This window comes from Limulus polyphemus, unplaced genomic scaffold, assembly GCF_000517525.1.
Source record: "Limulus polyphemus unplaced genomic scaffold, Limulus_polyphemus-2.1.2 Scaffold638, whole genome shotgun sequence".
NCBI lineage: Eukaryota > Metazoa > Arthropoda > Merostomata > Xiphosura > Limulidae > Limulus > Limulus polyphemus.
In genome coordinates, this window is record NW_013666248.1 from 404,961 (window position 1) to 429,221 (window position 24,261).

At 30.5% G+C, this 24,261-nt stretch overlaps 1 protein-coding gene across 2 annotated transcripts in view; it reads left to right on the top strand.

Annotated features, from left to right (window-relative positions):
* Window positions 1-1,412: 1,412 nt before the first annotated feature.
* The window catches only part of LOC106459621, a 70,565-nt gene continuing 47,716 nt past the window's right edge, over window positions 1,413-24,261 (top strand). The window contains exons 1-11 of one of the 2 annotated variants that reach the window (XM_022386148.1): window positions 1,413-1,591; window positions 1,853-2,110; window positions 7,826-7,930; window positions 12,666-12,894; window positions 14,596-14,792; window positions 18,147-18,294; window positions 18,584-18,693; window positions 18,971-19,081; window positions 19,759-20,148; window positions 23,330-23,572; window positions 23,823-24,024. In XM_022386148.1, coding sequence (XP_022241856.1) covers window positions 1,475-1,591; window positions 1,853-2,110; window positions 7,826-7,930; window positions 12,666-12,894; window positions 14,596-14,792; window positions 18,147-18,294; window positions 18,584-18,693; window positions 18,971-19,081; window positions 19,759-20,148; window positions 23,330-23,572; window positions 23,823-24,024 — 2,110 coding nt within the window. In that variant the 5' untranslated portion in view covers window positions 1,413-1,474. Of the gene's footprint in view, window positions 2,111-7,825; window positions 7,931-12,665; window positions 12,895-14,595; window positions 14,793-18,146; window positions 18,295-18,583; window positions 18,694-18,970; window positions 19,082-19,758; window positions 20,149-23,329; window positions 23,573-23,822; window positions 24,025-24,261 lie in introns of both variants that reach the window. The other variant, XM_022386149.1, reaches the window with a different exon arrangement.

A 24,261-nucleotide genomic window follows, 5' to 3' on the forward strand; every position in this document is an offset into this window, starting at 1 on the left:
AAACAGGAAGGAAATTGGAAACCAGATTCACAGAACACAATAAAAAACTGTGCCATGTTTTCTACCATTGCAACTCAAAAAACCAATAGTATATCTATTAAAAAGACAGTAATTTTAAATAAAGAACCAAACATAAACAAACGAAAAATCAAGGAATCCATCTTAATTGAACAAAACAACCTTACTCTAAATCAACACCCAAGGATGCCATGATATCTCTTCTAAGTTGTGCAAAAGTATCTGGTCATGTGACCTCTTTGTTCCATACTGTGTGTGTGTGTGTATATATATATATTTCTGTCAGTGTAAACTACTTGTACCTGATGATGACAAAAACTTGTCAAAACGTTGTACATTTACTGTTATGTAAAACTTATATTAAATTTTTTCTTCATTACCCATTCAAGCCATCTCCAAGCATTAGTAGATATACTTTGTTTATTATTTCAAAGTTTTTATTGTTTTGAAAACGTTTTTTTATAACTATGAGATAGATTATGTACATGTTTAGTTAAATCTCTGTGTGGGTATTTGTTTTATATTTTGGAATAATTTACAGTTATTGGAAATTGCACTTCGTAATTTTTTTTTTTGTCATCAATTGAATAGCATTTGCTTATTTATTTAAAATAATTATGCTGATAAAGAACTGTGAGTTCAAAATTAATGTATAAGTAAGGAAATTAGGATATTTAGAAGCATCTTAACATACAAATTAAAATCAATAAAAGCAGTCAAAATAGTACACAATCTTTGTTATCATCAAGATTTAGTAGAGTAGTTTGGAAGAAACTTGTCTTTTCTTTTAGTAAATTTTTTTTGTAGTAAACTAACATTGTAAGATTAAGATATGTGTTGAAATGAAAGATTGCATCATAATATTTTGACAAAAGAAAGTATTATTTTTCGTAGAATCTATATATAATTTTTTTTTAATTTTGCCATTCTTGTACCAAATCCAAAATCAAGATTTTCATGTGTTAATAAACCTCAAATTCTTTATTTATTTTCATAATGATTTCACTGCTGGTGTTTCAGTATGGTTCATCTTGTATGTCATAAAACATCACAATATTGACACTTATTGTTGAAATCAGTTTAGTTGTTGTTTAGCCAAGTTGGGTGTATCTCTTTGTTCTGTTGTCTTATTTTAGTGATTAACAGTGATGAAACCAGGTTGAGGATGAATAATCTGTTTGAATTTATTTATGAAATGGATGTTTTTAGTGTCAATAGCTTTTATGTGGTGTGAGGACAGCAGATATGAAATTTAAAAAAGGATGGTGAATACATGGATGTTTATAGAAAGTGAAAAATTCAATTTAAAATCAAACATTAGTAAACAACTAAATTTGCATCAGGCATAAAACTAACTTTATGCCACTTTGGAGTGGCTTATCTTATTGGTAAATGTTATAAATGTAGTATTCAGGATACTTATTGCTTTGTAAAAATTAATTTTTTTTTCCAGGACATGAAGGAGCACACTGGAATTGACCTGGAAAATATTGTGTATTATAAAGATGACACCCATTATTTTGTCATGACAGCAAAGAAACAGTCACTTTTAGAGAGAGGAGTGATTCTTAATGTATGGACACAGTCCTCACTTACTTCAGCACTGTTTTATTATATGGTTTATTCAATAAGCTAGTAGAAATTTTAGTGATTGGTTTAATATCTGTCATTTCCTCTATAATAATCAATACTTTTTTCATTGTAAGAGTTTGTATAAAGTATCCTTAACATTTCAAGTAATAGCATTCTAAGAGATTAACAAAATGTAGAAGTTAGTAGGTAGCAAAAGAAAGAGCATGGAAAGTTTCATGTTCACAAAAGTTTTGACTTACAGGATTATAGTGATACAGCAAGACTTTTGGCTCCAGAAAACGTAGACAGAGAATCACTGATGGAATATGCTCGAGATGCTGCTGACTTTTCCACGGATGGTCAACTTCCAGCCCTGGATTTTGCTGTCAATCATTATGGCCAAGCTGATGTAGCAATGTTTGATTTTACATCAATGTATGCTGCTGAACATGCATGTCGTGTACTGGAGAGGAGGGGTCACAAATTACTACAGGCATTAGTAGGAGACAGTCTTTTAGAAGTTAGTATGATTTATTATTGGTTACCCTATTACTTGTTACCAGCTTTTTTTTGCAACAAATATTACTTTTTTTTTCACGTTGTTATAAACTATTTTGAAAATATAAATTTTGTTTTGAACCTAGTTATAGCTTTTTTTTTTAGTTTATTTTAAAATTTTAGTGAAGTATCAATGCATAAAGAATATTCAAATATATGTGGAGGGAGATAAACTTCAACTTTTACTCTTTCATTATCACCCATTTTTTTGGTAACATAATTCAACATATTTTCATTTGAAAAACTTGTACATGATCTGTTCACAATATTTTGTCCTTTAAGCACTTTTCCCTGGGGTGCCTTATTATTCTCACATTCCTGAAGAGTTATATGATTTGTTCAAGTTAATTTTAAATCTTTACCATCTGTTTTTCCATATTTGTTGTACAAAAGCTTTGACAGATGATTTTATTTGTCTGTAATCTTCTGTAAGTAACTGGTTCAGTCAAATCTTGTGTTCAGGTCTGTATTTTTATTATTTTCCAGAGCTTTGTTGTTTGTTTTGGCCTCTTCTCACAATCATCCTCTGTCATCTGACTTCAGAACAATTGCTTTTATGGGTAGTCTTCTGCCATCCTAGTTTTTGGGTTAATCACTTTCTCTTACTTATAGCTGCCTTCACCTTTTCAAGTTATTTTTCTTTGTCTCGTATGCAATTTCTCTCGCTTCCTCCTTACATGCAGAAGTTGCATGTCATTTCCACTTTTACAGTTATTGATATTTAAAGTCTATTTCTATTCATCTATATATCAGTTAAATATTTGTAGTCATATTTTTCCTGGGCCTTTGCTTCCCAGGTATTTTTTGCAAGTAAGCTTTCCAGGGTTTTATTGAATCTTACAAATAATTGATTTTTGTTCTGTGGCTTTTGAGGTTATTCTGGCTCCCAAGGGATAGGTATTCTAGCAGATTTTTTGTGTTTCATTGCCTCTAATCTTGCACAGTCAAATATAAACTGGCTCATTCATTAACACATGAGGGATCAACTGTGGCATTGGTGACCTTTTCACTCAGTGCTTCAACCAACTCAGTCTTTAATTTACCCAGTGTTGATTGGCACATATGTTGGTGAGATTCAGCTACCACCAAACACCTTTTAAGGTGTTACATCGAAAAGGTTCAAAATGTTTTGTTCGTGTCTCTCTGATAAATATATTCTGTCTTTTACTTATCCCTATACATTGTGTTCATTTTCAGTTCATATAATAGAATTTTTCAAACTGATAGAACATGTCACTGTTTCTTGATGACCTTATAGATATTTGAGCCACTTGACACAATAGTTATAGTTAATATTTATGGGTGTTCTTCACAGTGTAGTTGCAAATAATACAAAACACATTATCAAGTCACAAAAGAAATTTCATAACAGAGTTTGTAATAGCAATGATTATAAATTATATAAATCCTGTATGTGCATATTCTTTCTTGGATATTGAATATAAATTAATAACTTTCTTCAGTAATCTGTTTATACAGATATTTATAGACACAGTGTAGTTAACTTTCCTTAAACAGGCTCAGTCATTTTGACCAACTTTGTAACCACCATTGAAGCTATACATACTATAAAATTTGATGTAGTTAGTGTATCTTCACAAAATTTGGCAAACTTTTAGTAAATGTTACAATTCTTTTGTACACAAAAAATCAGATTTTTTTAAATTAGGTATTTTTGTATGTGAATTTACATAGTCTTTATTCAGTCAGTCTGAATGCAAGGTGATTCTCATGTAAGGATAAAATACTCCTTTTTTTTTCATTTAGAACCTCTTAAATGGATATCAAAAGTTTTTTTTATATATATTTGTAACTTGCTCTGCCCTAGCACTGTATACAGGCTTGGTCTAATTGACTGACTTTGTAACCACACAAAAAATAATAACAAAGTAAATCTAAATTACCATTTTATGTCTCTAAAATGACAGCCAAAACTAATGTTTTTAAAATCTTCCAGTCATTAAAATGTATTGCTTTACAGCAACTCTTAGAGCGTTGTGAAAGCTATTTGTTGCAGTATGGCAGCTTTGTGTAAACAAAGGATGAAGTTACTGGCATGCTTATAAAACACTTTCTTATCTAACCTAGATGCACCTAATATTTACACCTTAATTACTTTTATAACAAAAAATTAAAAATTTACCTAAGAAACAAGAAATTAAGTACTTACATGGAAGTCTTTTTCAAGTTTTGCTCTTGAAGTCTCAAAAAAGGTGAGGTTGCTATTAGTACTTAATGTAATTTGTATTTATTTCAAATATGCAATTTAGAACACAAAATATTAACATCCAAACAAATACAATGTCCTAAAACTGTTATAATTTAACTGGCTTTCTAACTAAGATATAAGTATGTTCAAATAATTCCATTAGTTGGTTGAGGTAATCTTGGTGATAGCAACAATGAAAATGTAGGCTGAGTAATTCAAAAAGTGTCATCAGAACAAGCAAGACTTTTATGGAATTCAATATTTAAAATATATTTCTATTGGTTGCAAGTAATCCAATAGCAAATATGAGAGAGAATTATTGAAATTTTTTAAAAGATAGGATATGATAGGGGGCATGGCATGCATATGGTTTTGCTCATGCGTATGTCTCAGTAAATCAAGAATATTGGGAGCTATAAATTTACATTATGGTTTATAAATACCTATATGGTAAGTGTTAATTCGTGCCAAACTCAAAAATCATAAAGGGGTAGAAAGAACGTCTAAAATGAACAATTCATAACAAAGTGTCAGGTGATACAGAAAAATTATGATTGAAAATTGATTTTTTTTTGTTCGAATTAAGAATTTAAAACATAATATTAGAATTTGAATCATAAACTACCTTCATGGCATAGGTTGCAACATACACTCTTTGACCCTACCTAATGTTAAAGGGTTAATTTCACAGTTATAAACAATCACTATTGAAAGGTCAAGCTTCAACATGTATGTAGATAATTTATACAGCTATTCAATATTAAAGAAAGTGATGTGATAAGTGACAAAGTTATGATGTTTTCAGTTATGGAACCCCATATGCATAATTTGGTTTTGTTAAATGAAGCAGTTATTATTTATTATAAAATATATTTGTAATATATTATAAAAGACTGTGACTCATATTTTTTGTAGAAATAAGTTGTGTGAAATATGTAACTTGAGTAGATTAAAAATGTTAGTTTTTGTTTAAAAGAAATTTGGAACATGTAATAAACAAAGGTGATTTGAGAAACACCTTACTGTATCAAGTACAATAAACTGTCAACATCTGAGCATTAATGGTTATGATTTTGTTACTTTTTACTATACTTTGGTACAACTGCATCTGATAAATGTGGTCAATTCACATTAGTTTAGTGACTGTATAAGTGAATCTTTTTTTAATCCCATATATGAATAATTTCTCTAATAATACCTGAATTACCAACATACTACTAGATGTACTTCTGCAAGATCCCCGAAAGTGTTCTGTTTCAAGAGTAAACAGAGTGCATAATTCTTCTGATGATTCATGGCATGTGCATGTTTTACTGACATCACAACAGTACGAATTGCAACATTAACTGTCCCTTATGTGACATCATTTTAAGGTCTACTGACTGACTGACAGACAACACACTTCACACTACTGTATAGTGGTGGGAGTTGTTAAAACAGGTGACTCCTACAGGTGGCCTTCAGCCCCCTTTCAGAGAAATTATATGCAATCTGAAGGATTTCCATAATTGACCAACCATAGGTTTTTGCCATGAGTAGGTCAAATTACTTTATCAATCTTGAAAAGAACAGAAGGCCTGTCGATCTCTTATGACCTAGAATTGTTATTGTGGGTTTCTTATGGCTAGTTATTTGTCAGTTTATCCTTGGTAACCCCTTTTATATCATTTGGTGGAGACTCATTATGTAGCAACCCTGACCTGTTTCTATATCAGCTAATAGCAGTTCTTTTGTTTAAGATAAGTTATGTCTGTGTTGTTGGTTGTTATCATTTATTGAGTTATTAGCCCAGTTTTTCTGTTATTGTAGGTATTCTTTCTTTCTTTTTTTTTTTTATTTAGCCATCAACGTGAAGGATTTTTGTTGGTGATGTCATCACTGTTTTTTCCATCTATTTTCCAACTGACTGCTCTTTTTTCTTTTTTTTCATTATTGCTATTTATTTTAGCCCAGCAAGGTTTAGTACTGAGTTCTCTGTTTAATGGCATTTGATGCATTGAGCAACTATGGCTGCCTTGCTTGACTGAATATTACATTGGTTTTAAGACTCATATTGTCATGGCACATTGAAAATTCTAGGCCTTGTGATTAATGTTGTTAATTTGTTCCTAAAGACTTGTAGAAACTTGTGAATTGAGCCCAGTCTACTTTTAAACATGTAATGTGCCAAAGACTTGTGTGTTTTCATTTATAATGTATTGGGATTTTAGCTGGCTTCTCTGATAAGAGATCTAGAATACGTTTTTGTATTCAGTTTATTTTCTTGATTTGTCCACATCTTACGTTGTAGTTTGAAATTGTCATAATTGTGACACTTTATACATAATCAGGTGATGTGATAATTTGTTGATACCAGGAATGCATGTGTTACATGTGGATAAGTATTTTCTTTTAAGTAATAGTACACATTGTATTATTGTACATATAAAAATATATCTGAGTATTGAGTATTCTTTGGATTCCTTAACTCTTTATCAAACATATTTGTGTTAGTTTTGTGACAAATTATTTGTAAAGTTGTCTCCTGTTATAGGATTTCTGTATAGTTTGTGTTTGTACTGTGTTCCTTTTTATTTCCCTACTTGAAATAGTTTCTTCTGTCTGCTTTCAGACCCTTTTTCTTACTCATCAAAGGGATTTTGGTTCCCTATATTTAGAGATGAGTAATATTATTGGAATTATGCATTTTATAAATAAAACAGTTTTGAAATACGTATTCTGCCCTCTTACTTACATTTTGTGTATGTTGGATGGACTGTACTATGAAAATGTAGAAGTGAAAAGATAGCTTATTGAGCATTGTAAACATACTTGAAAAAACTATTACTACTTAAAGGCTGTAATCTCTTAATCACATATAGATCTTATAAATATTAGTATTATTCCTAATTTTCTTCATATTGTGATGGAAAAGGATCAACAGGATAAGGACTGAATGTGACAGTAAAATTGAAAGTATTCTTTATCCACAGATATATAGAAGTGTTTTTCTGTAATCTGTTTATGTGTGAAATTGTAGAAGTTATATGTAATCTATGGATCAATTAGTAATGAAAATTGGCTCCAAACAATTTTCTGTAATAAATTTGTTTTATATTGAACACTGTCTTGAACGTGTTTGAGATTTGTCCCATTGCTTTTACCATTCATTTTATTTAAAAAGCTTGGTGTTTTCATTATGGAGCCATTCAATTAATATTTTTTAGTACATGGTAAAAATATATTTAGAAGAAAGTTATTTGACCAAATGTGAAGGAAAGATTATACTAGAAATAAAATAAGGTACTGCTTTTGTGTTTTTGAAAAACAGACATGCTAAAAATTCTGTTGAAGGCTTATGGCCAAAACCAGTTTTGTTTTTCCATGTGAGATGTCAGGAATTAATAAAATTAAAAGATCTATCGGTATCTTAAGAGCATGTTTAAGCTCATTAAATAATACTTATTCTGTTATATTATTATTTAACAGCCTTTCTGGCCAACGGGATCTGGATGTGCTAGGGGTTTCCTTGGCTCTTTTGATGCAGCTTGGATGATTCGTAGCTGGGCATCTGGAAAGATGACTCCTCTACAGGTTGGATAACAAATTATTAAGCATTACAATTAATTTTCTAATTTAATTTAAACATAACTAGATGTGTAAGAACGAGCTGCAAAAGAATGTATATAGTGTTAAAAGATACAACGTATAAAGCTGGGCAGTTAATAAGGGCAAGTAGTATATTTCGAATAAATATCACTAGCTTGATTATGGTTAAGACAGTTTTAGTGTTTTGATAGAATTTTGAATAAAAAAACAGAAATTTGTTGGAGTTCTTCAGTTCTCAAAATTAGGATACCAAGTCCATGGCAAAAAAATTCCACCATAGGTGCATTGACCGAGACAGCCTGACAGTAAATGCTGTCATCCATTTTGAAGTCTTAAAGACACACTACAATACGTTAGTGAGGTATAAGACAAGCATCCTCATTAAGATCAAATACTTGCATTAGGTTTTTATATTGATTAAATATTTTTGTTGAAATTGTAATATTACAGACAACTTTCTAAGTTAAACCTGAGGCATAAGCTTTGTTACTATTTGACCTTTTTATCATCTAAATACATTATGTACATGAGGCACTTTCAGCTTGAACACTCATTTTATTTCCAGTAGATGATAAATAGTTTGTTTACAATGTAAACTTACTGCCATAAAACATAATGGATTTATCTGTTAAACTGACTCTTGTTTTTGTGTGTTCATTAGAAAATAATTATATTATTCAGCTTACATGGCTTTATTATCACTAGTTTCAGCTAAGGAAAGAAAACACTATGCAAATGGTCTGGTAATGCATCATATTTATTATATTTATAAACTACCTATGTTTCTAATCATCGTAACATAAATAAATTATAAACGACAGACTCAGAGTAAAGATGCATTCTGCTCTTATATTCAGACTGTTACTGTTTTATACAACTGGAAAACTTATTGATGTTTTCTTTCAAAATTCATGTTATTCAATCAAAAATATTCTAATAATATTAATGTCATAACAAAGTGAATATTCAAACCAAGCTTTTGAAAAGTTAGGCAAAAGAATCATAACTGAAAACTGACATGGAATGAAAGATAAAAAGAAAACCTTATAAAATGTGTAAAGTCAGTGTATGGTATATTTTATAATAGTCTTTACTGGTAAATGGGTAATCCTAGAAGCTTGTATGTGATGCAATACACTATCACTTTTGTTTTTGAGCTTTTTTGATTGACAAATGAAATGTTCTAGAGACTACATATTCATTTTCTGTTTGTCCTTTTTACAAACATCATGATAAAAAAAGCACGAAAACGAAAGTGAAGACATGGTGCATCAAATTCCTGGTTTCTAGGTAACAAGGTGAGGTGTTTATACCATTAAATATTCTAGTTATTTATCAGAAGTTTAATTTTTTGTAGAATCTTAATCTTTGAAGTTATTTACAGAAAATGTTAAAGGGAAAAAATTTTAACACACACACACACACACTCCTTTTTTTTTCTTCTTCTTCTTTCTTATGATAAGATGTGATGGCTTTGTCATATACCATCGCTAATTTCATGGACTGGCTAGTGTAATTCAGCTTTGCAGTGAAATATAGTCCAAACTATATACATTTACTTTATAAATTATTTTTTATGTGCTATTATCCTATTTTCACATTTCTTACAGCTTGTATTTGCCACAAGCCAAAAACATTATTTCATGTTTCTGAGCTTTACTTCAGTTAGATATTTGTTTATAACAATACATGTGTTGCTCGAGTATGTCTTCTGAAGAAAAAAAATCACATATACATTGCAAACTGGTGTCTGTCAAAGTGTTTGTCTTTCTCCTGTTTGAAAAGCTGCACACACTTGTGAAGCTAAACACTCACTTTTGAAATGATGGGAGAACAGGACTTGAATAATGTTGATGTTAGATGTTGTTTTGCAAGCAAGATATTCTACACGAAGTTGTTAGGAATTAATCACACTCTCATTTAAACTTCAAAATTTGGCATAACTTAAAGAATGAAAATGTAGATTTACTATATGTTATTGTTGAGTGTCTCCTAGCATGACTGAAATGTTCAATTACTTTTTGTGGTGGGCAGTATAAGTAGCTCAGAGCTTTGGCTCTGAGTGAAACCAAGAGTGCCACACAATTAACCTTCTTAAAGTCCATGAATTAATTTAAATTGATAGATTAACTTAAACTTTTCCTTTCACTGGGGAGGAGTACTTTTGCTTACATACAAAATATTAGTAACTTGTAAAATAGTTTTAGATGTTATAAAAATTAAAACCACAAGAATTTTGTAGGTAACGAAGGAATTACAAACGAGTGACTAAAACTGTAATGTAGATAGGGTGTGGAAATAGATGTTGTATGAGAAGCTCACTGAAAGTTGTATAGCCACATGTGTACAGTTCCTTCTCTGTGGCATTACCATATATGACTTTAAAAGTCAGTATCAGAGTGCATTTCTTGACCTCGGATAGAAAAGATACTGTGAGAGTGTTTTGAAGAAATTTTAATATTTCAGCTTGTTCACAAGATGCAAAATGTAATTTATTTCTATGTACTAGAAAACGTTGCATTCTTATATATGTTAGGTCTTGGAAAAAATTCATGAAGGTCAGAGAATGGAAAGTACACATGTTCAGTACAGAAAAAAAAAGTGCTGTTGTATATTTTTCCACTTGTTTTTATAAAATGCATCAAAAAAATTTATGAATATAATGTAGTTAATGCATTTGTAAGAAATCTTTAATGATATAAAATAACTAAAACATGTTAATAAAAAATAGTTTGCTTTTAAATTTTGACCATCTTTTCATGGGGTCAGTCACTTTGACTGACCCTTTATCTGTGATAAAATACACACTATTGTTTTCTGTAATTCTGAATTTACTGCTTGTGCTTTCACAAAATTTAGCAAACTTTAAGTAAATGTTATGAGTCTGTTGCACACAAAAACTCAGACTTTTTTAATAAAGAAAATATACTAAAGATTTTATTTGGATTTTATTTTGTGCTAAAAGTACAAATACTGCTTTTCAATCATATAGTTTTAAATTTCATAACCTGTAGAACCTCCTAAGTGCATACCAAAAATTTTTTAGGTAAAAGTTTATTTTATCTATTAGTTTCTGTACCCTGATAAATAACTGCTGTGAAATTGTTCATGTACAGTGAAACAAATAAAAAGTTGAAAATTATGAAATAAACTTAATACTATTTTTCCTCTGCTGTGACTGCAGTATTGATCAGGTAGTTCCAAATTACTTATCTTAAAAGTTTCAACTGTTAACCTTTTCATATTTTTCCTTTTAATTTTATAGTTTTTTTGCTCTACTTTGTACCCATGTCAAAAGCAGTAACTCAGCTGGTGCCCATTATCTGTTCCCCTAGAGCTAACATAAACAGCATGTGATTGTATCATGTTTTACACACTTTAACTTATGAAATTTTAGATGGTTTATTCTACTGAAATTTTGTTAGGCTAAGCTGAAAAGTTTCTAACTTTTAAATTTTAGTACTTTGTTCAAAAAAATAAATAGCAGTTTATAAAACATAAACATAAAAACAAGGATCTGTAGTACTTACTCATTTGCACTTGTTAAAATTGTAAATGTTCCTTTGTAAGCCTCTTTGAATCTCACAAGTTTGGGTGTTCAAAAAGGATTTCATATAGCTTTCAAATATGCATCTTAGAACACAAAAAAATATATCAGTCACTTGAATGCCCCAAAACTATTATAATTTCTCTGGCTATCTAAGTAAGTTATAAACAGATAAAAAAATTCCTTTAGCATTCAGAACAGCAAATATGATCACCAAAAACCAAGCAATTCTTCTGACTAACAGTTTATGGCAAGGAAAACTAAACAATGACTTATATGATTTATGAAGAGGGGGAATCTGTACTTTCTGTTGGTTATAAACATATCCATCAGCCATAGAAGTTGATTAGCAAAGAGTCGAATGTCAGAGGGTGGGATGGGTGGTTTATTTGGTGGGTTTGACACATTTATTGATATCTCGGCAAATGAAAAAGGTAGGAGGCTCAACTTATAGATTCTTGCTAGTAGTTATGTTTCTAATTGATTGGAAATTACAGCAGTCTATTTTTGAAGCTAGAAAATTCTGAAGGGGAGAAATTAGAATTTGGACACATCTTGTGACACAGAAAAATTAGTTTGAGAATTTTTTAAATATTTTTTTTGAAAAAAGGAAGTTCTGTAGGTAGTATACAGAATGGAGTATAAACTACATTTTCATACATAATTTATTGACATACAGTGATAATTAAATTTGGCATGTTACACTGAAATGTCTTGACGTACAAAAGAGTCAGACCCAAATATGAAAGGGTAATGTAGTTGTACAGTTGTTATCTGAATGTGATGAAATACTCAAGTGGTTAAGCAAGCAAAGTGTTTATGATTGTTAATTTTAGTTTTAGTTTCATCTGTACCCTTATTCTTTCTTTTTTTTGATTTTATGCAGGGCAGTGTATAGAAGTGTTTTCACTAAATTATTGTTATTTGTGTATAATAGATATTTCTAAAATATAGTGTTATGTTTACAAATTCACTCCTACATTTTTCAACTATTAATTCTCTTGCAGGCTCTAAAACCATGTAAATGTCTATCTGTTACAACACTTTTGTTAGTTTTCTAGGTTGCTGTGTTTTATAGTAGAATGCGATTATATGTATCTTTAAGTTTATTGAATTAAGAATTATCATATTCATGTTTACAAAAACTTAGTAAACTTCACTACTTATAACCAGGTGTTAGCAGAAAGAGAAGCTATCTATAGATTACTAGCTCAGACAACTCCAGAGAATCTCAACAAAGACTTTAACCAGCATACCATTAATCCCACATCTCGTTATCCAAATCTCAATCTTCAGAGCGTCTTACCTGCCCAGGTGAAAGGCTTATATGACACAGATGCCGAAATCATTGACCAACTTCCTGATGTTGTGGCAGATATACCAAGAAAAAGAAGGAGAAGAGGTAAGCTTGTTTAAAAACTAACAGTTTGTGATAAACACATTTAAATGCCTGGTTAAAAAAACAAATCCTTCATTCTTTTTATCTGTGCCGTAATATTTTATTAACCTTAAGTGTTATTTTAAATCTATGCATTTCAATCTTTTTTCCCCATTTTATCTAATAATATTATCTTTATTGTAAAAATGTAAATAATTTACGATTAGTTACATAATAGTTTTTGCACTATTGATATTGCTGTAGTCCTGAGTTTAGAAAAGTTGCATTTATTTTTTTTGATGCCAGGTAAGAAACTTTCCAATTGTGAAGGAATTTACTGTGTTGAAAAGATAACACACACACCCCTTCCAGTTACGTTAATCCTGTGAGATCTTGTTTATTGTTTGTAGATTAGATTTGGTTTGAAAGCTGTTTAGAACACAGAAATAACTGCACATTACTAAAATTTGGAAATTTGTCAATCTTTCTATTGTTATATATGTGTGAGAGCACAAACAAAAAATTTCTTTGTAGCATATTTAAGTAAATGAATTTATTTTTCTCTTATTATATATTTGTGTATGTATACTCTTATAAAGTTTACCAAATATTGTGTAAGTATCTATCCTGAAATTCTAAATAATTCAAATTAAGAATAAGATAATGTATTTATTTGGTGTCTGTTTTTATTTTATTATTATTATAGAGTTAGCATCACAAATTAATGAATTAATTATGAACACTACTGGAAAAATCACAGTAAATATATCATACATGTACTCCTGCAAAACTGGTACATCAAACAAAATGCATAAATTTTTGAGAACCTGGGTCTTGGAGTCCCTTCTTCTACTCTAGATGGCGTTATCTGTGATAGCCCTAGTTTTGGACTGTTATTCCATAGTATAATTGTTTTACCTGTTTTTATTACCTCTCAGTGGCTTAGCAGTATGTATGAAGATTTATCACACTAAAAAAAAACAGGTTTTGATTCTCAGACAGCCCATTGTGTAGCTTTGTGCTTAACAACAAACAAACAGTTATTACTCCTTTCCCTTGTTTCCTTCCTATGGTTCAACACTACAGATATCCATTTATTTGAAACATTTCATGATTTTATAATATATGAGCAGGAGAACTTTACTCTGAAAAATCCTAGTGTAATTCTTCAAGGAAGGGTCAATTTCAAATGCTACCTGCACGTACAAGCTACTACATTTCAGCTGAATTGCAACAGGAGGGTCTAAGCTTTTATTAACCTGTGTAGTCACAGGTGTTAATTGGACAGAGGCAGTGTGATTGTATAAGTAAATTATTACCATAGTTTGTAAACAACTTTGTATATTATCATCAATATGTAATATGTAAATATATATCTTAAGACATTTTGTCAATTCTTATTGAAATCAAACTTTGGATTAGTAACCCAAAAGCTTCTCATTTTAATTTTTTCTTTCCAAAACAGTTGTAAAACTGAGATCATGTAGCTCTAAAAAATTAGTGATTTCTACAGTTAACGCTTGTCAGTGAATAGTTATTTATCCACATATTGTAAATGTCCCATTTGCTATTAATTATAAGACGAAACTTAATGCTATTATTTAAGGAAAGACAACTAATGAAAATCTAGTTTGTATATGATAGAAATATTTTTTCAGAAATATGTAAGAACTGATTTGTCCTCACTTACATAATATCATTAAAAAAAATGTTTATGTTATTTAGAATCCATCATTCATCCAGATGCACTACTTTCTTGGTGTAAACGACAGGTGGTGCTGCATGACAACATTAAGATTGAAAATATGACAACATCCTGGAAAAATGGCTTAGCTCTATGTGCAATAATTCATCGGTATCGCCCAGATTTAATAGATCTTGATTCTTTTAATCCAGAAGACATAGCTAAAAACAACCAACTTGTAAGTTACTTACAAAACTTTTATAATATTTTAATGCTTTCCAGCCTGGTGGCATCATTTTGATTGCTTTTGTAGTTGTATTCATAGAAATTGATAACTTAGAAAGCAAACTATCTTAAATACAGACACTTCAAACATACAGCGTGATAATCATTGAATGTTTTTATGTTTTGGAAAATTTGCAATTTATAATGAAATAAAAACTATTGTGTGGTCTAATTGTACACATGATGAATACACAATGTACCAGTGACCATTTATCTGAGAGCTTAGGTCTCATGTACAATTATTAGCAAAATGTAGTCACAGCATAATGATGTCATTTGCTAATCCATTTAGTGGAAAGAAATTTTGCAGTTATATGCTCTATATATCATTAAAACTAATATAAACAGATAGAATCTTTTTCATTATATTTTATGTATAAAAGTTACCTCTGTAATAATTTAGCTCACATTGAGGTAGAGTCCGCCATAAGAACCATTAGTTTGAAATTAAAAGTGGAAATATTTCTAAAGCAAAAAGGAACTACCATAGTACTTACATCAACAAAATAAACAAGCAAGTGGGGGAACCAATAAAATCAATTCGTTAACTTTGTGTACTCTGGTGGGTCAATTGTGAGTTTATGTGCTTATAATACTAAAATCTGGGATTTGATACCCTGCTGTGGACAGTATGCAGATAGCCTATGTTGTAACTTTGTGACAAAATAAGAACAACAACAGTATTACCTATGTGTAGCAAAATAAAACAACATGATGTAGTTAAATTATTTGAAGGCATGTGCTCATAAAATATGCCTGATAAATAATAAAAACAAATTTACAGTCCATTTTTATATTTAACCCTGTGTTAGTACCCTTGCTGTATGGAAAAACCTTTGTAACCCCACACCCAAAAAACAAAACAAAAACATGCTAAATTTTATTAGATTGTTAATCTATCTATGTGTGCATTTAAAGTAAACATCTTTTCAACAATTCCATGGAAATTTTTTATTTTTTATGTTGTGGTAGTGTTAATAAAGGAATAATGGAAAATATCAGATATTGATGCTTGATTTTACCTTATTTACACAAAATACATGATTAAAAATAAGTAAATTATTATTTTTTTTTATCTAAACATCTTCCTATGAATTATTTTGAACTAAAAACACCATTTGTGAGCATACATCAATGAAAATGCCTTACATTTAATCTAACCTAACTGCTTACTCAGAATCTTCTATATCTGTTACCATTGTTTGACACTGAATGCACTGTGATCTAACTGTCTTCAAGCTGATCGTATTCACTTTCACTATTGTCCTCAGGTTAACTAACATTGGGACAGTCAATCAACATCTGCCTAATTCTCTCGCCTTCACTGGCGCCATCTATCTTCAATCTAATAAAAAGTATGAACTGCCTTCATAAAAACCTAATACTCTCCAAAAATATTTATTGAAGCAAATACTGTTTCATATTTGGCATGTATAAGATCTAAAAACTCTTATTGTATCATAAATGTCAAATAATAGAGAGATAATTAAACTGGAAAAACACCTTGGTTTAGTACCATGGGGTATTTCTCTCCCCAACCCACAAGAAACCGTGTGTTGCTCTCAGCTCAGCTGGGGAAGAAATGGGAGAAACTAGGTGTGTACTCTATTGGTAGTTTTAGGAAGCTACCAGAACAGAAAAGGTCTCAGTGCTTCCATCTGTTTGTGAGATTGTTTACAAAATTTTGGGGGTAGAAAAAATAACCTGAGTACAAACTTAGGTTTAAAGAAAGGAAGCTCCATAGCAGGTAGATTGTTAAAAAAAAATAATACAAGCTTTTAGATATTTTATTTATGATTTTGTTAGTTTTACAGCACAAAATGCAGAATTTAATTTGATATTTTTTGACACTATTGGTTCCAAAAATTCACTATTTTCAAGCTATTTGAACTAAAACTTGTTTGAAATAAGAAACACATTGAAATATATTTTGATTAGTTTTTATTCCTACATCAAAACAAAATTTAACTGTGAACATTTCAGCTGTAGTTTTATTGTATAAATATGCAGTTTTCAAACTTTAATAACCCAAGGACCCCTTTAATTTAATATTGTTTCATAGATCCCCAAATTTATCAGTGTTTTTTGTTTTGAAAAAAGATTCTGTGTACATGAAAAGCTGTATAAATGATTTGAGGGGAAGGATCAGATATAATTTTTTATAAAACTTGATGGCATTTACCCTTATGTGCATTTTCAGGTAAGCTGATTTCCTGAAAGAATATATTAAGTAGGTCCACTGTGTCACAATGAGATAAATTGTGAAGTAATATTAAATTTTGCTAAAATTAACTGAGCCTGTGCTAAGAAATAAATAGACTGGACACAAAATGCAATACACGGTAAAAACTATATTCAAACACAAACACAGAACGTACTTTTGTTGGGCACTGGACAGTCACCTCTGTTGGAAATGTACTCCCATAAGATGATGTTCCAAACTATCTAAATCTTATGTCACTTAGTTGCTGCATCCATAACACAAGACTTACACAGAATAACTAGCAATATCCATGTAAGTGGTCATTTCCATTCAAACATAAGGGAGGCTGTAATCTTGATATATCACCTGACCTACCATTGTAGGACACTGCTGTCAATGTTTATGTACAGGGTGCAACTTTACAGCCATACCATCCTTTGGCAAACCGAGTGTTATCTCCAAGGCAATGGCAAAAACAAAGATAGCTAAAATAAAATCAGCTTGAATTTTTTGACCATATGTTCTGTGGAAAATGCATAGAATTAGAAATAATGAAAAATTTTGGAAAGTTATACATCGAAATAAGAAGATAGAAAATGCATGGCATGTCTGCATACCACACCCACGAAAAAAACATGAGATACTAGGCTTGGAAAAATTAAGTATTTTCACAAATATTTATTTGTTCATTGCTTGATTCAAGAGGTCTTGGGTTCAAAATAAATTAATTACCACAACATTATAACTTCTATTGCATCCCAAACTACCACGTGTTACTGGGGTACTAAGGTCACACACACACACACACACACACACACACAAAACCAACATCTCCAGAAGTATTTATTTTTAAGTAAACCCACAAGTTGTGATTTTATTGAGTGTACTCAATATGTTTATATTTACGATGAAGCATGGTACTACATACCAGGTGAATGCTCTACAAATTGAAATAGAGGGTTAACCCTCTAGCAATTGCTCGATAGGCAACAACTTCAACTAACCCAAGCTAGGTTTTTTCATATTTTAGAAAAAAAGATAGCAATACAGATATTTTTTGTAGATCAGTGCAGGTAAGTAAAGAAATTAGTTTTATTTTTCTAGGCTTTTGATACTTGTGAGCGAGAATTTGGCATTCCTCCAGTAATGACTGGGCAAGAAATGGAGGACTATGAGGTTCCAGACAAGCTTACCATGGTTTCCTACATTTCCCAGATCTATGAGACATTTCGTGGTGAAATTCCACATATTGGTAAGTAAGCACCATTACTTGTTACAGCAAATATATGTGGTGTATTTGAATAATAAATCTGAAGACAAAAACACATGTATTATTAATTAAACTGTGATAACCCAAGACATGCTTGGGTCATGTGTTTTTAGTTGAGATTAATTCTGTGATTCATGGTGATTTTAAAGTAACACCGATATATAATGTGAATTTAAACTATTAATGAAAAGCTCAGTCATCAATAATAATATAATGTTAGAAATACCAATACAAATGCTGAAATTAATATTATATTTTAATCATGTTTCAGTTCGACCTCACAAGGCAGGAGACATTTCAGAACAAACACCTCTCCAGCAGACACAAAATACTACATCATTTCTCAGTCGATTTAGTCAGAAACTTCAAAATAAAAAACGAGTGAGCCAGAAAGTTTTAATTTTTTTGATCCTGTACATTTATCTTTCCTATGTTCACTTTAAAGTAAGTACAAACCATTGTTCTAGAATGTATAAAATGCATTTCAAAATTTAAATGTATAAAACATTTAAGATGGTTTTCTAAAAGGTAAATTATGTTCAGTAGTTAATACTTTCTAACTATTCAATTTCATGTCAGATTTACTGAAGTGATAATATAAAATGCTTCTTCATTTTGAAAAATAATTTTTTTTGCTTATTTTAATTATTTTTTCCAGCATTCATTGGAACGTGATTCATCTAAAGAGAAAGGTGACAGCCTAAAACGTAACAGGGTACCTTTTGCTGTGGGTAGCAGAAGACGATCCCGAGAAAAAGGCATTTCTCTGGTATGAATAAAGTTGTGTGAGAACTTCAAATTCTTGTATTACATAGAACAAGAGTAAAATCTCAGAGGATACTAGATGCCACAGGACTGCCAATTTAAATTATTAGTGTAATTCTTTTTAAATATTTGATACTGTAAGTAAAAATAGAAAAATGAAAAATTGTGATTGTTTTTCATTTTACAGAAGTTATTATTAATGGTTATTAGCTTCTTTAAAAGTAGATAAATTTTTGATTATTGTATTTAATCAATAACTGGAATTGTAATGAAGTTGCTCTTAATTCATTCTGTTTGTCTTGTTGTACATCAGATTTCAGATAATTAACTGGGCACTATAAATGTATTTGTTTGTAGTTTGTTAGTTCAAGGCTTAAAGTTGGCAGTCACAAGTAACATATAATCAAACAGTATTCTGTTAAGTGATAAGTATTCAAAAGCACACAGAATTGTACATGTTTAGAAGAATTACACTTTCCTTACCATTATGTTTTATTTAATTGATTATAACAGTAATACACAAATCCTATTATTAATGAGTGAAGGTAAATGGTTACAAAAATCATTATAGTTTAGAAAAATGTAAAGAGAATATTAACATTAATAATTATTTAAATCAAAAGATCATTACTTTAAACAAATCAGGATTCCTCTGTTGATTGGAATTAATGTACATTATAGGATCTATCATCTCCTGATACATCACTATCCAGTAAAAGAAAAGTTGGAAGTCATGAAAGGGTCCCATTTAGTTCCCGACTTAAAATTCTTGAAGAGAAGCTAAATCAGGACTCTGGGTTACGACATGGTGTTGGAGGAGATTTATCGGGAAACAAGAAGCAGTTAGTGGGCCGTCTTTGTCGAGATGAGTGGAGTGCTAGGCTTCTAGAAGAGCAAGGAAAAAAACAAAATGTTGATAAAAAACAGGCAGTAAAGGTTGGCAGATTAATAAAGGATGAATGGAATATCAAATTTTGGGAAGATCAAATGAAAGAAGAATCAAAGGAAAAGCTTCAAAAAGCTGCCACTGGAAACAGGCCCAAAGTTATGCAAGAAATATTTGATGAAAGGGTTAGTTTTTGTAACTGGGTCAGTTTTTAGGTACTTCCTAAAATATAAGACACAGAACAAAAATTTTTATGTAACAAATTGACATACATTAATATTTGATCATTTACACTAACAGAAACAAAAGCTGGTCAGTCTAAAAATCGACAGCAAGAGTAAAAAAAAAATGTTATCATTTCTCTTCTTGCTTAAAATGTATTATAAAAATACTGAAAATAGTTGAATATCAATAGAAAACTAAATCATGAGATTCAGTTTCTTTATGAAAAACTTAAATTTAGTATTACCAAGTCATAATATAAATGTGATGTGACAAAGATAATAGAAATGTATTTTTTTTTTATAGACTTAAACATATGACATACATACATGAATCAGCTCGGAATCCTTTGAACCATAAAGCTTAATAGCCTGAACTTGAATATTATGATGTAAACCTGCAAAAGCTTTTGTAGTATTATGTGTAGGTGTCTTAAAATCATAAGGTGCTGCACTCTGGTCAAATTTACATGAACGGTGAATTTAAGGATTAAAAGCTTGAGAAAAATAAGTATGCTAAAACGATGACTGGCATTAATCAGAATGTTAATATTTTGAAACTGGGGACATGTCAGGTCTATGATTTTTGCAATTTCAAAGCTTGAAACTGTAGTGTGCATTTGATATATTAGCATTTTAAAACTGAAATAGCAGACAAAAATTTTAGGAATTGTAATTTTGATAATTAAATATTTAATGTAAAAATGCTCATCAATTGATGAAACTATTTTAATGAAACCAGCAGTAAAGTAAACCAAAATAGTGTTAAATGCTGTAATGATAAAAATGGATTTCTACTGTGTTTGTGTGTGTCAGCATGTAAAGCTTGAATTTAGGAAGTTTTCAAAACTTGATCAAAGATTCAAGCTTAACATAGTGATACAGTGTGAGTAATGAATGATGCACATGAAATGAGGAAAATTGGCTTCATACCATAAAGTGGCTTGTTTTCAATTTAATTTAAATCAGTCATGCAGAGGAAGCTAATTTGTGTAATAACATGAAGTACCAAGAACATATGACACTGTAAATGCAGGTTTGTTTAAATAGCAATTTAAATATCAAAAATCACAATTTGAGGCAGTATCATGTATCTACAGTTAATTTCCTTCAGCCCTAGTTATTTTACGAAATTTGTAACAGTTCCATCAGTTAAACATTTGTTACCTTGAAAAGAGACCAGAGAGAGACTATTTTTGTTCTTCCAAGATTATTCAAATTTCACTGGTCTGTGTTGTTAAAACCAAAACTATCACTTAGTAACAGTATCAGTGTCTTAGAATGGCCACCATGAACCCAAATTTTTGAGACTATCCAAAAGTTAAACTATCGCTTTCATTCATTATCAACATACAGTTCCCATGGGTCGGGGAAACCAGAAAAAATTGAATATGTTGTGTTCAGTTCCCATGGGGAGGATTTCATTTTAAAGACAAAAAAAACAACGAAAAGTCAGTGCATTTCATCTTATTTAGTAATTCTTCTAGGATATGGATGGTGAGAAAATAAATTATCATTAGCACCAAAATTTCACATACATAATTAATGATAAGCAAAAATATCAATGTAGGTAAAACAATGTTTATGTATGAAATATTTTCACTGATGTGCACCAGGATTAACCATTATTTATATAATTATTATAGTTATTTTTGATAATTAACTGAATAAGTATAAGTACAGATATGAAATAAAAATTCACAAAAACTGTGTAATTTGTTCTATCTTTGAACCAACAGAATTTACCAAAATGGAAGTAATAAATGATTATCCATGGACTAGCTTTAGGAAGATAAGATCAAGTCCTTTCTAGAGTCCCTACATTCCATTCAGGCAGAAACCTACCAATTGTTTAAGTAATCTATTACAGCTGCCTCATACTCCATGAAACTTATCATTAATTGTGTTTTAATTTATTATAAAACAAAATATACATAATTAAGCATTGCCTATATCATGCAAATGTCATGTTGTGTAGATGGCCTGGGCTGGGATCACTGACAGGCAAAATCTCCAAGAGACAAATAGAATATCAACAGTGAAAGTTAAGGAAAATATATGTAAAGCAGAATGTAAATGGCAGTGTCTAATGTCAGTAATTTGGAGATAAGTTTTTGGGGAGAAAATCAATTTATACATTATTGAAATAAAGAATGTTTCACTAACAGTATCTAATAATAGGGTTTCTGAGAATATGATGCTATCTGTTGTACATGAATCTTTGTAGAAACAGTTGAACTTGCATCAGTGAATGAAAGTAATGTATTGGGGAATTGTACTGTTTACATAGCTATCAGTACTCATAGAGCATGAGACTCACTCATCTAGGTATGTTGTCATACTCGCACATTAATAAAGAAATCTCTTACTTATTTAATTTTTTACAAAATACCCTTAGAGTTACTTGAAGCAGCAACAGCTACAAGTCAGTAAAGTCAACAAGTAGAGTGCTCGTTGAAATAGTTTACATTTCAGCTTAAAATAATAAAATAAAACTACATTTGTTCCCCAACATTATCTGTTCCATACAAATTTGATTCATTTTTGGCAATAGAGGTTCCTATTCTTAACAGCACATTTAAACATCTGCCATAGTGGTGGTGGTGGGAGATTCCAAATACACTTGTCTATTCTGTGAAAAGCTTAAGCATTACAATTCCACATCATCACAATGTACAATAATACTCATATAATTGCATTACAATTCTACATCATCACAATGTACAATCTTACTCATATAGTTGCATTACAATTCTACATCATCACAATGTACAACCATACTCATATAGTTGCACTACAATTCTACATCATCACAATGTACAACCATACTCATATAGTTGCATTACAATTCTACATCATCACAATGTACAACCATACTCATATAGTTGCATTACAATTCTACATCATCACAATGTACAACCATACTCATATAGTTGCACTACAATTCTACATCATCACAATGTACAATCATACTCATATAGTTGCATTACAATTCTACATCATCACAATGTACAACCATACTCATATAGTTGCATTACAATTCTACATCATCACAATGTACAATCATACTCATATAGTTTGGTGCATTTCCTGCATTATAAAAAGCTGTTAATTTGACAAGATGATGCTTCTATTTTACTCATAGCTGAAAGCCATGGATGCCAAATTGAAAGCAGGAGGTGTTTTGGAAGAGGAACAAGTCAAATATGGAGATTTTGACTCTAACCTCAAACGCCTTAATAAACAATTAAAAGAAGGAAGTCTGATTGCAGGCACTGGAGAAAGAATCAAAGTAGCCACTATAACATCACGCATATTCAATACAGGAGAAAAGACTGACTTCAGAGGCGAGGTTCCTTTAACTTCTTTGACACCCACACCAAATTATGTAAGTATTTTAGAATACCTATAATGATATTGTATATTAATATAGTAAAGCTTTGTTTAATGACATAACATTTTAAAAGAAGGAAAATAACTTGATTTGCATATGTACATCTGATTCATATGAGTTCAAGTTTTTTATGTGATATGCTTGATCAGTGTTATTATCTTTTATTAATAAAGTTTGCATAACTAGAATATGTTATGAAAGTTCACCTGGTTAGATGATTATTAATTTCTTTGTTTATTTGAAGCCAATTCTTGCTACAGGTGATCAAGTCTCGACTCCCTCTGGTGGCAGTGAAGTTTGTTATTTCTGTAATAAGAGAGTTTACCTCATGGAAAGACTGAGTGCTCAAGGATTTTTTTTTCATCGCAGCTGTTTTAAATGTGAATATTGTAATGGCAGCTTGAGATTGAGGAACTATGCATTTGACAGCACAGCAGCATGTGGAGGTAAATCTTTTGTGTTCATCTTTTCAGTAGTCCATATCTGTAAATAGTAGCAGTAACATTGTTGCAAATAAATGAAACTATCTATGTAAAATGTTTATCTGAATAGTCACACACCATTGATATGTCTGGTTTTTATTCCTTCTGCAGCCTTTTTGCCTAATTTGTTGCCCTGAAAAAAATGTCATTTCAGTTGTTAGAATTATTTTTTTAAATCTGATATTCAAATTTTTGAACTTC